Raw genomic sequence first — 16,653 nt, forward strand, 5'->3', positions numbered from 1 at the left:
CATAACAAATACCTCATTACTGTCACAGCTGAGAGGTGACAGGCCAAGCCCTATTGACAAAGGAAGAAAATGAATCCCTGTCCAGCCCCCACAGCTGTCCCCACAGTGACCCTCAAGCTAATCACCCCACCAGCAGCAGCAGCCCTTCTGAAAGGCCTAGAAACATCCACCCCAGTGTGGGTTTTTAGCCTTTTCAGCACATAGTCATCTCTGTTGAGGAGCACGTCCGTGGCATGTGGCTGACTGCTGACTCCCCATGCTGAGAGCCACCCCGGCCTTCTGCAGCCTCCACCCGCTGTTGTGTGACCTTGGTTAGTTCCAGCCCCTGCCTGGGCTAATTTATAACATGAGAAATGATCGGTTTTGTGCTGAAGGCTTTAGAAGGCTTCTGCTGGGACCTCAGAGGACAGGAATCCCATCCCTGTCCCTTCCAGTTCCACGTGGACTTCATGGGAAACATGGATGCACGGTGACCAGTACTACCTGTGTCTGGGCTGGGTCTAACAATGGCCATTGAGCACATAAGGTGTGGCTGTTGGGATCGAGTTTAAATGTCTAACACAGGTCTCGAAACATTTGGGCCCTGGAAACAGGAAAGAACTCAGGGTGCCCAGAAGCTACAGCATAGCACACATCCACCTTGACTTAAGAGACCTCCAGAGGAAGCTGCAGCTGGCTCATCTAGGAAAGTGCTTGCCATGCAAGAATGAGGACCTGAGTTCAGATCCCCGGCACCCACACAAACACGCTGAGCATGGTGGCACACAGCTGGAATCCAGAATGGAAGAGGTGGAGGTGGGAGGATCCTTGAGGCTCACTGGCCAGCTAGTCCAGCCAAACTGATGAACTCCAAGATCAGTGAGAGACTGTCTCAGAAAAGTAAAATGGGGCTGGAGAGATGGTATAGTGGTTAAGGAGCTTGCACATGAAGTCAGAGCACCCAGGTTCAATTCCCCAGTACCCACGTAAGCCAGCTGCACAAAGTGGCACAGGCGTCTAGAGTTCATTTGCAGTGGTTAGAGGCCCTAGTGCACCCATTCTTTCTATCTACCTCTTTCTCTCTCTCTCTCTCAAATAAATTAATAAAATATAAAAAATAAAGTGAAGGGCAATTGAGGAAGACACCCACCATCTACCTATGGCCATTACATGCACAAACACACGCACACATTCTCACATGAAGACCTCTGAAGAGTCTTAGGAGTCCAGATAGCCACATCCCTGTCACCACCAGACTGGGCCAAATCCCATTCCCTTTCTGAACATCTTAGTGGCTAAAGAGACAGTACCCAGCCCTGTCCAACTCCAGAGCTCATTGTATACTGGCATTGTGCCAAGCTGTCTGGGTTAGCTTTTATTTCTCTCTCCCAGTGATCATTTGCAGACACTGAAGCTTGTGTCCTGTGTCTCCACGGTCCTTCAAATGTCCATTGTGAACACACAATCCATTGTCTATGCCACGCCCCTTTTGAGAGTGTGACCATGGGGGACATGCAGACCACAGTCGAATTGGGGTATACTGGTCACTGTTCATGTCTCTCTGACTAGTACCTGACAAAAGCAACTGGAGGTCAGCTTTATTTTGGCTCACAGTTTGGGGATGCAGTCCATCACGGCAGGGAAGGCGTGGCGGCAGGAGCTTGGGGCTGCCAGTCACGTTGTATCTGCGGTCAGGAAGCAGAGATGAATGCTGATGCTCAGCTCTTCACTCTTTGGGTCCAGTCTTAGACCCCAGCCCATGGAGTGGGGCCACCCACATTACGATGGGTCTTCCCTGCTCTGTTAAGCCTTTCTGGAAACACTCTCACAGGCGTGCTCGGAGGTGTGTTTCCATGGTGATCCCAAATCCAGTCAGACTAAATGAAGACTGAGCATCACTCAAGCAAGCATCTTTGGCAATGGACTTACAAAGCGCCCGCTCCGCGCAACGCCCTTGTTTCTGGTTTGGGGGACACTTGGGGCTGCCTGAGACTCCTTGGAGTGGTAGCCACCTTATGGGGAGCCCAGAGGAGATCTTGCTCCCACATCAATGCTGGGGAAGGCTTCTCGGGAGAGGGCTGTTTCCTCTGAACTTCAGGACTGTCAATCAATCAGAGAGGAGGCTCAGTGGAGACAGGTGGTTCTGGAAGGTTCTGGGGGACAAATGTCAGCACAACCCATCGGGACCCAGACAGGGAGGAGGGGTGGAGGAGCCACCATCAGTCCTTCCAGCAATGTCCCAGCCCCTCCTTTGAGGCTCTGTCTGTCTGACATCCTCTTGTACTTGACGGCTTTTCATTGTATACCTGCTATGTGCTTCGTACAAGGACACAAGGAAAAATGACACGGATGTGGCCCCACCCCCCTTAGAGCCTACAGAGCACAGGAGATAGTAAGTAAGCATGCAAGCTCCCAAGAGGATGCCAAGAGCTTCTTAGGGGTACTGTGAAGGAAATCAGTAGGGTATGGAGAAGAAATGGGGTAGAATGGAGGATCCTTCCTAGCCGTGGGTCCAGGAAGGTCTCTGAGGAGCTGACATCTGATCAGAAACTTGAATTGAGGGCTGGAAAGATGGCTTAGCGGTTGAGGCACTTGACTTTGAAGCCTAAGGACCCAGGTTTGATTCTCCAGAACCCACATAAGCCAGATGCATCGTAGTGCAGGTGTCTGGAGTTCGTTTGCAGTGGCTAGAGACCCTGGCATGCCCATTCTTCTCTGTCTCTCTCTCTCTCTCATCATTGAATAAGATTATTATATATTTTTTTTAATAGATACAAGTGACCAAATATGATAAAAGCTGGGGTAAAAATGGTGAGGCTGAAAGAATAGCATTGGGCAAAAGTTCCAAGGCACAAAGGGAACCCTGGAAAAATAACCAGTGAAAAGATAGCAGTGGCTAGGTCCCTGTGGGGAAGCCGGGATTAGGCCTGAGGATGAGGAAAGACCTGGAAGTGAGTTAGAGGCGCTAGACAAAGCAGTTCTGTCCAGGTCTCTTGAAGGATAACTGGTCCTGCCTGTTTGTCTTTGTTCAGTATGTCTAGAAGCTCACAGTGCTTGCTGCTGTTTCCTCCATTGTTATTGTTATTGTTAGTATTGTTGTTGTTGTTATTATTATTATTACTATTTTCACATGTGGGGGGTTGAGTTGCCAGGGCCTCTCGCCACTACAAACACTAGACTTTTGCACCACTTTTTGCATCCAGATTACATGGTGCCATGGGAACTGAACCTGGACGAGTAGGCTTTGCAAGCAAGTCCCTTTAACTGCTAAGCCATCTTTCCAACCTGTCCTATTTTTTTTTTAATTTTAGAGAGTGAGCAAGAGAAACAGAGAGGGAAAATTAGCAGGGCCTCAGCCACTGCAATCGTATTCCATACACTTGTACCACCTAGAGGGCGTGTGCGACCTTGTGCCTCACCTTTGTGCGTCTGGCTTACGTGGGATCGGGAGAATCAAACCCAGGTCCTTTGGCTTTTCAGGCACGTGCCTTAACTGCTAAGCCATCTCTGCAGCACCCTATTATGTACCACACAGAGATGGAGGCTGATCATGGCTCTATGACCTTCTACATCTTACTTGAGGCCAGATAGGGCTGAGCAGGATATGGTCACGCCAGGGTCCTGTCCTCACTGAGCCCCTCACTCATATGCACATGATGGGCCCTGTGCACAAAGTTTGCCCTCATGAAATCCTGAGGCTCCCTCTGTGAGTGGCTGTCTCAGAGTGACAAGGGCCTGCTTTAGAGCCAAAGTATGCCACCTGTCCTAGAAGCCCCTTACCAACAGTCTTGTCGACCAAACAACCAGTTGATTGAATGTCACACTTCTCAAACAGTTCCTATGGACAAGAACTCAGGCTAGAAACAAGTAGACCTGGCACTTGGCTGGCCAGGATCACAGAGCTGTCAGAGGGTACCCCAGCCTGGTGAGCAGGCCATGAATGCAAATGCAGAGTCACCCCCGGTTCGCTGACTCCGTGGACATCAGCGCCATCTCCTGCTTTCAACACCGTGCATTCATGTCGGTGTGACAGGCCACCCCAGAATTGGCAGTACAGCAACCAAAAACTATTTCATGCAGATTCTGAGGGTCAGGGTCCCTCAGGAAACTGCATCACGATGGCAGCAAGGCAGACCAGGTGGCCTAGGCCACTTCCAAAACGACCTCCTCAGGGCCACTTGAGCACATATAGCCCAGTGGCTGACTTGCCCAAGAGGACAAAATGGAAGCTGCCCTGCCTTTCCCAGCCTGACAAGTCACAAGTGGTCACTGCCACAATATCCTGTTGATGACACAGGCCGCTCTGGGCCTGGGTGCTCACAAGGAATGCAAGGAGGTGTGGTCATGGGGAGGCGAGTGATGAGGGCACACCATGGGAAGCAGGGTGGCGGGGACTAAATGAGGTTCTGTGAACACATCAGGTAGACAGGAGGTGCTCAGTCAAGGTCACTGTGAGTAGCTTCAGTGAAAGCCGATCCATGCCTGCCTTGTTTCCTGGCCTCCCAAGACAACACCGCTCTTTGCTTTAACAGCCTTCCATGGGCATTTGTGGTCTCAGGCCCTGTACAGTAGGCTAGTGACAAAGCAGTGATAAGGAAGACACACCCAGTCCCCGCTGTTCCAGGATGGGAACAGTGCGTCCAGCGGCACTGCAAAGAAAGATTCAGAATGATGTCATCAGGGATGGCTCCCTATGGAGGTACCCTGGGGACCACAGATTGCATGAAGACGCGTCGTTTGACAGATCGTGGTCCTAGCATTCCAGGCAGGGCAAGGGAAGGAACAGATGATCTGTATCCTGGACCAGAATGAAGACGTTGTAGGAAGGCAAAAATGAGCCCAAAAGACTGGGTAAGAAGGCTGGCTTTCCGTCCAGTGGCCATGGGAATCTTGGAAAGGATTTGAAGCCAGGCACAGGGGCTCACACTTATGATCCCAGCACTCAGGAGGCTGAGGCAGGAGAATTGCTGCAAGTTTGAGGCCAGCCCGGGCTAAATAGTAAGAAAAAGATTTCAATCACTATGCTGTCTGTCTGGTGGTGAGCTGGGTTGAGCAGGGCTATGGTAGAGAGACTGAAACCACGTTGGGGACCTGTTGCAGACAGAGCTGTTGGAAGCATTTGCATCCGGGCTTCTGATCTGGGCTGGAGAGAGAAGCAGGTGAGGTGGGCAGGGTCCCAGGTTCCATAGACATCTGTGGCGAGAGGCCAGGGTGAACCTGGGGCCTGAGGGCCGCATCATGTGGAGGATGTGAGTGGAGGAGTGGTCAGACATAAGTGGTGCTGGAGCCGGGCTTGGTGGCGCATGCCTTTAATCCCAGCACGCGGGAGGTGGAGGTAGGAGGATCTCCATGAGTTTGAGACACCCTGAGACTCCATAGTGAATTCCAGGTCACCCTGCACTAGAGTGAGACCCAACCTCCAAAAAAAAAAAAAAAAAAGCATTAGGCTATCCAACTCCACCTACTCCGAGCACTCACCTCCTTCAGCACTCCTGTGCTCCACTCAACTTGTGTCTCTCTCTCTTCCTGCCAGGACTTGGCACTGAGTAGGTCTGTTCCCCCTCTTTGTCTGGATTCTCTGTCTCTGGTCTTGCAACCTTAGAAACAGTCGTTCTGTGGCTGCGGAGATGGCTCAATTAGTGAGGCACTTGCCACGCAAGCGTGAGGACCTGAGATGGGACCCCTCACATAAATGCCCAGCATGATGGTGTGCTCCTGTAACCCCAGCACTTAAGAGGCAGAGACAGGCAGAACGTTGGGGCTAGCTGGCGAGACTGGCCGGATCAGCGAGCTCTGGATTCACTGAGAGAATCTCTCTCAATAAACTGAGGGAGATGCTTAACATTGGCTTCTGGCCTCCACAAGCCCACATGTGTGCACACACCGCCCACACACATGCCCCACGCACATGTGAACACATTGATGAACACACACATGCACACTCAAAAAGAAAAACGGGGCTGGAGAGATTTCTTAGTGGTTAATGTATTTGCCTGCAAAGCCCAAGGACCCATGTTCAATTCTCCAGGTCCCACATCAGCCTGACACACAAAGGTCACACATGTGCATAAGGTGGGGCACAAGTCTGGAGTTCAATTCAGTGGCTGTAGGTCCTGGTGCACCAATTCTCTCTCCCTCTCTCTCCCCCATCTGTCTCTCTCTCATTAAAACAACAACAAAAAAAAAACAGCCAAATTTTTAGGAGCTGCAGATATAAAAGATACGTGGGGAATGGGGAGGAGCGTGGGATGAGTAAGGGAAGAGCTTATAAGGAAGAGAAACAGAGTGAGGGACATCTAAAAATGGTCTGGGGTTAGTCTGCGTTGGTGCTGTTTGCCATGCCAGAGCTTGGGCTGTGGAGGGAAGCAGGATCCACAGAAGGTTCTAGATTAGGGTAGCACTGTAGTCGAGTGAGTTTTGCTTCCGGAGGAGCCAGTTTAGGTTCTGTTCCTGGCCTTATCCCTAATTACAGCTCCAAGATGCAGCTGGGCAGAGAGGTGTCCCCCCCCCCCCTTCTATGGCTGGTAGTGGGGAGCAGGTTGCGGTTGCAGACACAGAGGCACCTCAGAGTCAGAAGGCCCCCCGGGGCAGCAGCAGCTCTTTCCTCTGCATTTCCGTGCATGCAATGAGGCTTAGATTAATGAGAGGCAATTATGGGCACCCGGATGGGCCTAAGTATAGCTCATTGAGAAAGACAGCCCACGGCAGCAGCTGCCTCCCCTGCAAAGCCCTTGGCTGCCTATTTTAATACTTTCTAAAAGGTGAGGCTCCTGCCACCCGTGGGTGCTGGGTCACTGATGGGCTGGCACACAGCGAGCCAGAAGACCTGTCCAAGGAAGTCACTTTGACCAGACACTCAGACCATCCTCCCTCAAACCTCCTCTGCCCAGAGGAAGAAATTGAGGCCCAGAGTGGAGAAAGGACCAGCCCAGGGTCACAGCGACTAAACAGGGAGGGCAGCAGCTGCATGTAGCTCTATAGCTATACTGTGCACACTCCTGGACCAGGAGGCCCTGAGACTGTCAGAGAGCACAGTGGAGGGAGGGGAGAAGGGTGGTGTGACGTCACAGCTAGTCCCTCATGGTAATCTTACGAAGTAAGAGCTCTGCACCTGGACCGTGCAGGAGGAAGCCGAGGCTACCTTGCAGCAAAGTGGCATTCCTTAGGAACAAAGTGACTCAGGCCTTAGTACTGTGCATAGAACTTTCCTAGGAAATCTCTGGGGGAAGGCCTGCTGGAGGCCAGTTCAGACTTGGGTGGAGAGAGGGAGGGAGGTGTTGGATCCCCAGGGAGCTCTGAGTAGGACCCTGTAAGTGTATCTGGCACTGGGTCTCAAGCACCTCCCATTGTTGGATGCAGCTCTAGGAAAGATGTGGAGCCTTGTAAGGTTGTCTGCCCGAGAGCAGTTCCTCTCAGGAACTTGACTGTGAACCATGAGCAGCAGGTGATCTTGGCAGCTGGAGCCAGATAGCATCTGTTGTGGGGGAACCTGGAGTCCACTACCACTGCTCCCACACTTGCCCCGCCCCCACGCTCCTAGTGGGACAGGTATTCGCCTGCAAAGACAAAGGATCCTAATTCAATTCCCCAGGACCCACGTAAGCCAGATGTACAAGGGGGCGCATGCATCTGGAGTTTGTTTGCAGTGGCTAGAGGCCCTGGCACACCCATTCTCTCTCTTTTACAAATAAATAAATAAAAAAATTTTAAACAGAGTAAATGAACTAGCACATTCCTGCTCAGAATATGAACAAGGGCAGGTGTGGTGGCACGTGCCTGTGATCCCAGCACTTGTGAGGTGGAGGCAGGAGGGCAGGAGGATCATGAGTTTGAGACCATCCTCAGTTACCCCAGATCAGTCTGGGCCACATGAAACCCTATCTCAAAAAACAAAAACAAAGTCAAAGTCGAAAGGGGGATGAGGATGACTCTCATTTACTACGTGCTTGTCTTGTATGCACAAAGCTTGGGGTTGATCACCAGCACCACAGAAAGCAGATAGGGTGGCTGGTGCCAGTAATCCCAGCACACAGGAGGTGCAAGCAGGAGGATCAGGAGTTCAAGGCCAGCATCAGCTACATAACAAGTTTGAGACCAACCTTAGCTACATGTGACTTGGTCTCACTAAATGAAAAACAAAACAAGGTCTGGAGAGATGGCTTAGCGGTTGAGGCATTTGGCTGCAAAGCCAAAGGACCCAGGTTCGATTCCCCAGGACACATGTTATCCAGCTGCACAAGGTGGCACATGTGTCTGGAGTTTGTTTGCAGTGGCTGGAGACCCTAGCACATGCATTCTCTCTTTCTCTCTCACACTCTCCGTTTTTCTCTCTGTCAAATAAACAAACAAAATTAGAAAATTAATTTAAAAAAGAAAAACAAAACAAAAGAAATGTAAAGAAAGGTATTAGGGGTTGAAGAGATGGCTTAGTGGTTAAAGCGCTTGCCTGTGAAGCCTATGGACTCATGTTCAACTCTCCAGGTCCCATGTAAGCCAGATGCACAAGGTGACACAAGCACGCAAGGTCACACATGCACACAAGATGGCACACAAGTCTGGAGTTTCATTGCAGTGGCTGTAGGCCCTAGTGTGCCAATTCATTCTCCCTCTCTCTCTCCCTCCCTCTCTCTCTCTCTTTCTCTCTCTCACATAAAAAAAAGGTGGGCTGGAGAGATGGCTTAGTGGTTAAGGCATTTGCCTGCAAAGTCAAAGGATCCAGTTCAATTCTCCAGGACCCACATGAGCCAGATGCTTAAGGGGACGCATGCATCTGGAGTTCATTGGCAATGGCTGGAGTGACCATTCTCTCCCTCTCCCTCCCTTCTACCCACCCACCCCCCCCTCTCTTTCTCTCTCTCTCTCAAATAAATAAATAAGATACATTTTTTTAAAAGAAAAAATTAGGGGCTAGAGAGATGGCTTAGTGGTTAAGTGCTTGCCTGTGAAGTCTAAGGACCCTGGTTCAAGGCTATATTCCCCAGGACCCACGTTAGCCAGACGCACAAGAGGGCACACGTGTCTGGAGTTCGTTTGCAGTGGCTGAAAGTCCTGGTGCACCCATTCTCTCTTTCTCTCTCTCCCTCTCCCTCCCTCTCTCTCTCTCTCTCTGTGTGTGTGTGTGTGTGTGTGTGTCGCTCTCAAACAAATAAACAAAAAAAATTTTTTAAAGAAAAAATTAAATTTAAAAAGGTGCTGGAAAAGAAAAAGAGATGTTAGGAATGCTGGGCATGGCAGAGCTCACACCTTTAATCCCAACACTCAGGAGGCAGAGTTAGGAGGATCGCTGTGAGTTCGAGGCCAGCCTGGGACTACAGAGTGAGTTCCAGGTCAGTGAGCTCCTACCTGGCATGAGGGGGTAGGGGTTGTTAGGAGCCGTAGACTGTCCTGAACCCAGACTTGGCAGGGGTATTTCCCAGGAAGCAGTCAGAGTCTCTAGAACTGGACTATCCCATGATACACCGTATCAGCTCAGAAGGAAGAACGTGAGCCCTTCCAAGAGAGACCTACAGAGAAACCCCAGCAGGGCAGTGAGCTTGGTGGGCAGACAGTGAACACGAGAAGGTGTTGCCGTCGGGCTCGCAGTGCTGGCGGAGATCACCCAACCAAGAGCAGCTTGTGGGAAAGAAGGGTTTATTTTGGCTTACAGGCTCCATGCTGGCAGGGAAAAATGATGGCCAACATAAGGTACATAACAGTAACAGGAGAGTGTACCAAACACTGGCATGGGAACACTGGCTATGACACCCATAAGCCCGCCCCCAACAATACACTGCCTCCAGGAAGTGTTGATTTCCAAATCTCCATCAGCTGGGAACCTAGCATTCAGAACACCTAAATGGGGGACACCTGAATCAAACCACCACCAAAGGCTAGAGAACTGCCAAGAAACTAGATCATACTGGGCTTTATGCATATCCATTCAGCTAAGGCATCTCCTTATGCCCTCAAGCCCTGCCCACCCCATGGCTGGGGGACACAGCCCTAACACTGCCCCTTTCCTTTGCAGACCATCTAGGGGGATCAGGAGACCTGGGTTTCAGGCACGTGTGGCCATGTGCCGTCAGTTCCCTGGGCTGGTGCAACCTTACAGGAGGCCATGTGAACTGGATCCTCATGCAGGTCCAGTGGTAGAAAGTCTACAGTGGGTCACAGAACCTTCTAGAAGCTCAACAGGAGAACCCCGCTCCTGCTTCTTCCGGCTTCTAAAGGCTGTCTGCATTGCCTGGCCCATGCCCCAGCCTCACAGTTTCTCGGTTTCTTCATTGTTGTATCTCTGATCATTCATGGTTAGGTCCTGCCACTCAGAGAACTCATACAATCTCCCTATTGTGGGTCCTTAACTTCACCACATCTGTAGAGTGCCTTTGGACAGAGACGAACATGTTTAGGAACCCACCACCCATGGGTTCACACAGCCTGCTTGTTGCCCCAGCTCGCCAAGCAGAGGTGAGATCAAGCCTTGGGGCTTCTCTGAGCAGAGTTGGTGGAGCCCAGAACCAAAAAAAAAAAAAAAAAAATCACTAACTTATGTGGTACAGATGTGAAGAAGCCCAGAAAAGAAGGACTTGGCTCAGTTTGGGACTGGTGTTTAGGGCAAGCCTTGCTGGAAGAAGATCCTGAGAATCAGAGAGTCTAACTGTCCCATTTTATAGATGGAGAAAATGAGTCACAGACTCCACCTGAAGGCTACCCCCTTCTGAGGCTTTACCTTGTCCCCCTTCACCCCAGGGATGGGCCTCGCCAAACTCTGAGAACTCTGTCCCAGGCCATCATTGCTTAATTTGACAATGATGGACTTGTGACGTCAGTGACCTAGACACCCAGCCCAGAGGTAGCAGTCATTAGATGTCATTAGACATTTGGTGAGGAACACATTAGGAGTTTACAGAGGGCTTATAGAGACATAAGGTTTCTTTGGCTAAAATAAAGAGCTGGACCGCACTGCCCCGGTCACAGGTAAGATAAGACCCTTCCTGGCCCTGCTCCTTGGAGGCCTCTGCGGACCCAAAGTGTTCTAAGACAAAGGGTGCTCAGAGAACGAAGGGACAGGTCCAGCTTCCCCCTTGGCTACACCCTGGATACCGGGGATCCTGTGATTCCCTGGCTAGAGCAACCATACCTGCTTCCAGGACAGCCCAGACTCTCAGACCTAGATCCAAGGAGTAGCTGTTTGGGGACATGTGGTCTGAGAGTCTGGGCTGTGTGTGTGTGCATGTGGTGCCCGCGATGAGGTGGCATCAGAGATGGGAGAACATAGGCATGGGCAGCTCCCCTGCCTACATTCCACTCTGGAAGTGGAAGGCCAGGTTTTCGGAGTCCAAACCTGGCTTTCCAGGTTTCTGTGAGCAGCTGTCCCTCCTAGCGAGTGAGGAGAGTGTGCTTTGCTTAACACATGGCTGGCTTCAGTTGTTAACTTTCACCGCGTGTCCAGGAACAGTGGACAGCGAGGTGATGCTCTACTGTCCTCAGCGAGATGGACACCAAGTATGAAGGGCCAGCCAGGGCTAGCGCGCTCACAGCAGCGGGCACTTGAAGGCCACGTATGACAAGGCCAGCAAGCAGAAGACATGGCCTCCATCTCTGTTCTCGTCCTTGGCCCCATGACAACAGACTCCTTGCCTTCAGCCTTCCTGCCAACCCTGTGGCCTGACCTATCCTGGCTCCCGACCACCTAACCTCTGTCTGTCTTTTCTCTCCAGGACAGCTGCTGCCCGGGACAGGTGACCTGGGCGCCCTGCTAGGGCAACAGCTCCTGCCCCACGGGCCGGGATCATGAAAGGCCTTGGTGACAGTCGCCCCCGCCACCTCTCCGACAGCCTGGACCCACCACACGAGCCCCTGTTTGCAGGGCCTGACCGGAACCCCTACCTGCTGTCGCCCACGGAGGCCTTTGCCCGGGAGGCCCGCTTTCCTGGGCAGAACACACTGCCGGGGGATGGGCTCTTTCCACTCAACAACCAGCTGCCCCCGCCGAGCAGCACGTTCCCCCGCATCCATTACAACTCCCACTTCGAGGTGCCCGAGGAGAGTCCCTTTCCCAGCCATGCCCAAGCCACCAAGATCAACCGGCTGCCCGCCAACCTCTTGGACCAGTTTGAGAAGCAGCTGCCAATCCACCGGGATGGCTTCAGCACCCTCCAGTTCCCCCGGGGCGAGGCCAAGGCCCGGGGCGAGAGCCCTGGCCGCATCCGCCATCTGGTCCATTCTGTCCAGAGGCTCTTCTTCACTAAGGCCCCCTCACTGGAGGCCACCACCGCAGGCAAGGTCGGTGGCAATGGCAACAAGAAAGGTGGCCTGGAGGACGGCAAGGGCCGGAGGGCCAAAAGCAAGGATCGGGCCAAGGCTGGCGAGCCCAAACGGCGCAGCCGCTCCAATATCTCAGGCTGGTGGAGTTCTGACGACAATTTGGATGGCGAGGGCGGTGCCTTCCGCAGCACGGGCCCGGCCTCTGGGCTGATGACGCTGGGACGCCAGCAGGAGCGCAGCCAGCCCCGCTACTTCATGCACGCCTATAACACCATCAGCGGGCACATGCTCAAAGCCACCAAGAACACCACCACTGAGCTGACTGCCCCACCGCCCCCTCCTGCGCCCCCTGCCACCTGCCCCAGCCTGGGAGTGGGCACTGACACCAACTATGTCAAACGCGGCTCCTGGTCCACGCTGACCCTCAGCCATGCCCACGAGGTCTGCCAGAAAACCTCAGCCACCTTGGATAAGAGCCTGCTGACATCCAAGTCCTGTCACCAGGGTCTGGCCTACCACTACCTGCAGGTGCGTATGTGCCGGGGCCGGCGAGACGGTGGTGGGGGCAGGGCGGCGGCCACTCGGCAGCCCAGCCGGAGTATCGCTTCGCCGGGGAGGTCACTCCATGCTGAGCCTCACCTTGCCTGGCTGCAGGCGGAGAGGGGGCCTGTTGGCAATAAGAGGATCCCTTCCTCGGATCCTGATCCCGGCAGGAGCAGCGACGAGGCCCTTTGGGGTCCAGCTCTGATAAGGGACCAAGACATGCCCCTTCCTGCTAGAAGACAGATCTGGAAGCTGCCGCACCCTTGCCCCTCACGGGACCAGCACGTGGCATTCTAATGGCCAGCATGCTGGCTGCCACTCCCATGAGACTGGGTTCTCCTTAAGGACAGGCACTCCATCCGACGCAGCTGTGTGGACCCAAGGTCCAGGCCAGGGTCTAGCATGGATGTGGTCAGGAAAGAGGGAGGGGTCGACGGACAAGTGGGTGATGTAATGAACAGAGTTAGAAATAAGTTAAGGACCAGGGTGCCGAGAGAGAAGATTCAGGAATAGGTTGTCAGTGTGGGCAAGGGGCAGCCCAGGGATCCAGTATGCTTGAGGGAGTAATCTTCGTTCACATGCTCTGCTCGGGCTGAGTGAGGCCCCAAGGCCACGCAGCTTGAGCATTAGCAGAAGGCTTCGCGACGTCGCTGCACTGCTGCCTATGAATGGAGACTGTCTAGGCCAGAGCTAGCTAGCCACTGTGAATAAGGTGGCCTGGTGGGGAGACAGCCAGGTAGGTGGAAGTGACTGGAGCAGATTGTGTGTGGAAGGGACTGCTTCTGCAAACGGTGAGCGCCTCGCTCCAGGGTTGCAAGCGCAGCTCTAGTCCACCTGAAGAAGCCACGTCAGATGCGGCTCAAGGAGATGACTCCAGGGCGGGACGCAGTCCACGTTCTTGTCGTCCTGCACAAAATTCCGGGGACAGTGAGATTATAGCAGTGGGGAGAGCTGTGGCTTTGCAATAGGAGGAAGTTGAGACCTAGGAAGTCTTCTGTGGCTCTCCGTCTGCTTTCCTAGTGGTGATATTAAGGGAGTGTGTGTGACCCATGGGGAATGCCTCCAAGATGCCAAGGCAGGACCCCGATGTCCTCTCTTGGCATGTGGCCGTCTTACCCAGGCAAACCCTCTGTGGCTTGTGCAAGTCTGCTGGGTGACAGGTTGTGAGCAGGGGTGCCCAAGGCCCCATTCCATGGGGAAACTGAGATAGAGAGAGCAGAGGGGTCTGCTTGGATGAGGCAGCCATACTGCCAAGCTGGAAAGGGGGCTCGGTGGGTGGAAGGGATGGGCTAGCTAATGGCTGGGGAGGCAGAATTTGCAAGCCCTGGTGACTGGCCAGCTAGACAGTTATTGGAAGGCTGAGGGAGCTTCTGGGAGGGGGTTCCTCCTTACAAGGTGGCCACTGGTGTTGAGGGCATGAGACAGGTGTGGGATCTGTACAGGTATGCCAGTCAGGGAGTGTGTATTTGTGTCTGTGATGAAAAGTGGGTCTGCTGTGTGCTGCAATATGTGGCCCCGGTGCCCATGTCCATGTCCGTGGGGCAGCGTGTAGCCTTGGGGGTGTCTACTCTGCATGTCACAGCAGGTGCATCGACATGTGTGTGTCCAGGCACAGTAGCTGGCGATGGGAGTGTGAGGCGTACTTGCTCAGGGTGTGGGAGGTGAGTCTTCTCTGCGTAGACAACCTCTGTTGGAGGTTGTCTGCAGTGAGGTCGTCGCTGACGTGCATCCTTGTGTGGTGTGCTGTGGGTACTTGCTGAGGAGCATGGGGGACAGAGAGGTGTACCTGCTCTGTGTATCAACATCTATGTGTAAGCAACAAGACCCCAGGTTATGAACCATGTACGTGCAAAGATGTGGACATTAGTTCCTCCTGAAGTGACCGGAGCCCAACAGTGCGAGTCAAGTGACTGACTGGAGAGTGTGCACTGCCCCAGAGCAGTGTTGTGGAGGACAGCAGAAGCCCCCTCAGGTGGTTACTGCGGTCAGAACCACTGGCGATTAGGGTGACCCGGGCTGTCCTCACAACTGGGGCTGCACGTGCCTCTATTGAAGCCCTGTTCTGTGCATGGGATCCCTAAGGCTTACATGGGGAAACAGTCTTTTTTTCCAGCTTGTCATATGGCTGTCTCATCCAGGCAAAACCCTATGCTTGCTGTACCTCAGTTTCCCCAGATGGGAACAGGAATGTTCATTGGACTCTGAGATGTCACTCACTCACTTCCATCTGAGGTGCCAGGGATCTCTGACTCCTACCCAGGGACTTGTGACCCCCCACCTCTAGGATCAAGCCAGATCTGGTTCCAGGTCTGTGGTCTGCTCTGTGCAGGTGACATCCCTCCGTCAGGCCTGATGTCCTCGCCTGGGCAGAGAACTCATAAGGATTCCCTGAAAGGCACAAGTAAAGTGATAGGGCATTGTGGTCACAAGGCCTGGGACAGTTTTGCTGGGGCTCATTCAGCTGTGACCCCTAGAGCTATCTGAGGTTGAAGGGGAGCATGGAGTTGCTGCTCTTGACCGGGTGCTGGGAGATCCCAGGCCTCCATAGATACTGGTCCGTTGGGATACATCTAAGCCCTGCCTTGGACATCCTCAGGTGCCTGGAGGCGGTGGAGAGTGGAGTACGGCGTTGCTGTCTCCCCGCGAAGCTGATGCCACGGCGGAGGGCCCCATCCCTTGCCGGCGCATGCGCAGTGGCAGCTACATCAAGGCCATGGGTGACGAGGACAGCGACGAATCCGGAGGTGGCAGCCCCAAGCCCTCGCCCAAGACCGCTGCACGGCGCCAGAGCTACCTGAGGGCCACGCAGCAGTCCCTGGGAGAGCAGAGCAACCCCCGCAGGTGAGATGCATCCCCACCCTACTGCCCGAGAGCTGCTCCCTTTCACGGGAGTCACCCCCTCTTTAAGTTTTTTTGTTGTTGTTCGTTTTTATTTATTTATTTGAGAGTGACACAGAGAGAGAGAGAGAGAGAGAGAGAGGAGAGAGAGACAGAATGGGCGCGCCAGGGCCTCTAGCCACTGCAAACGAACTACAGACACGTGCGCCCCCTTGTGAATCTGGCTAACGTGGGTCCTGGGGAATCGAGCCTCGAACCGGGGTCCTTAGGCTTCTCAGACAAGCGCTTAACCACTAAGCCATCTCTCCAGCCCCACCCACCCCCCTCTTGTGAGACCTGGCACTTGTAAACTCAGCTCCCAGGCCAGCCTTGCCCCTTAGGCAAGCTTCCCACAGGTACACACCTCCCCTGTGGCCTTTGGCTACCCTTCCCCACCCCACCCCAGGAGAGAATCCAGCCTCAGATTCAGGTGAATCCAAGAATCTCAATGCTTAGGCCGGCCCTGCATGCTAACGGACTTGTCTTGGAAGAGCCACACCATGAACTGTCCGTGGGTCCCACCCGCAGTTAAGTCCTGAGCCTAGGTGACCTTCTTCCTTTGGGTTAGCCCTGCCCAGAATGAGAATCTCCTTTGGGCGAGTGGTCCGATTCCACAAGAGCCACATCCCCGGGTAAATTCACTCCCACAGAGGGGCCGCCACAGGGGACCCCTCCTTCCTGTGGGGGCACCCCACCCTTACTGAGCCCGTTGCCTGGAGAAGGCCAGTGTCCCTTTGTTCTTGCCCCTGAAACTGACCCCTGTGACAGAACGGACCCAGAAGTCACCGAGTCAGCCACCATTGTCCACCTGAGCCAGCAGCCTGCCTGGCATTCCTCCCCGGGCAGGAGCTCTGTGCTGCTGCAGGGAGAACCCGAAGAGATAAGATTCAGACCCGCTGCGTGAAGCCAGGCTTCTCAGAGGAGGTGGCCTGGGGAGGCTGAGACAGAGGGAGGGAGGACAGGCCAGGCCAGAAGCATGGCCCGGAGGCAGGAGCTGGCCATGTGCCC

The 16,653-nt window shown here is 53.7% G+C and overlaps 1 protein-coding gene across 4 annotated transcripts in view; it reads left to right on the forward strand.

Annotated features, from left to right (window-relative positions):
• Dlgap4 (DLG associated protein 4) overlaps positions 1-16,653 on the forward strand; it is a 143,510-nt gene that overhangs the window by 41,118 nt on the left and 85,739 nt on the right. For all 4 annotated transcript variants that reach the window (XM_045155899.1, XM_004666659.2, XM_045155898.1 and 1 more), the window contains exons 2-3: positions 11,679-12,753; positions 15,365-15,609. In XM_045155899.1, the coding sequence (XP_045011834.1) occupies positions 11,752-12,753; positions 15,365-15,609 (1,247 nt within the window). In that variant the 5' untranslated portion in view covers positions 11,679-11,751. The remainder of the gene's footprint in view (positions 1-11,678; positions 12,754-15,364; positions 15,610-16,653) is intronic.

The sequence above is a fragment of the Jaculus jaculus genome, chromosome 8 (genome assembly GCF_020740685.1).
Source record: "Jaculus jaculus isolate mJacJac1 chromosome 8, mJacJac1.mat.Y.cur, whole genome shotgun sequence".
In the NCBI taxonomy this organism is placed as follows: domain Eukaryota; kingdom Metazoa; phylum Chordata; class Mammalia; order Rodentia; family Dipodidae; genus Jaculus; species Jaculus jaculus.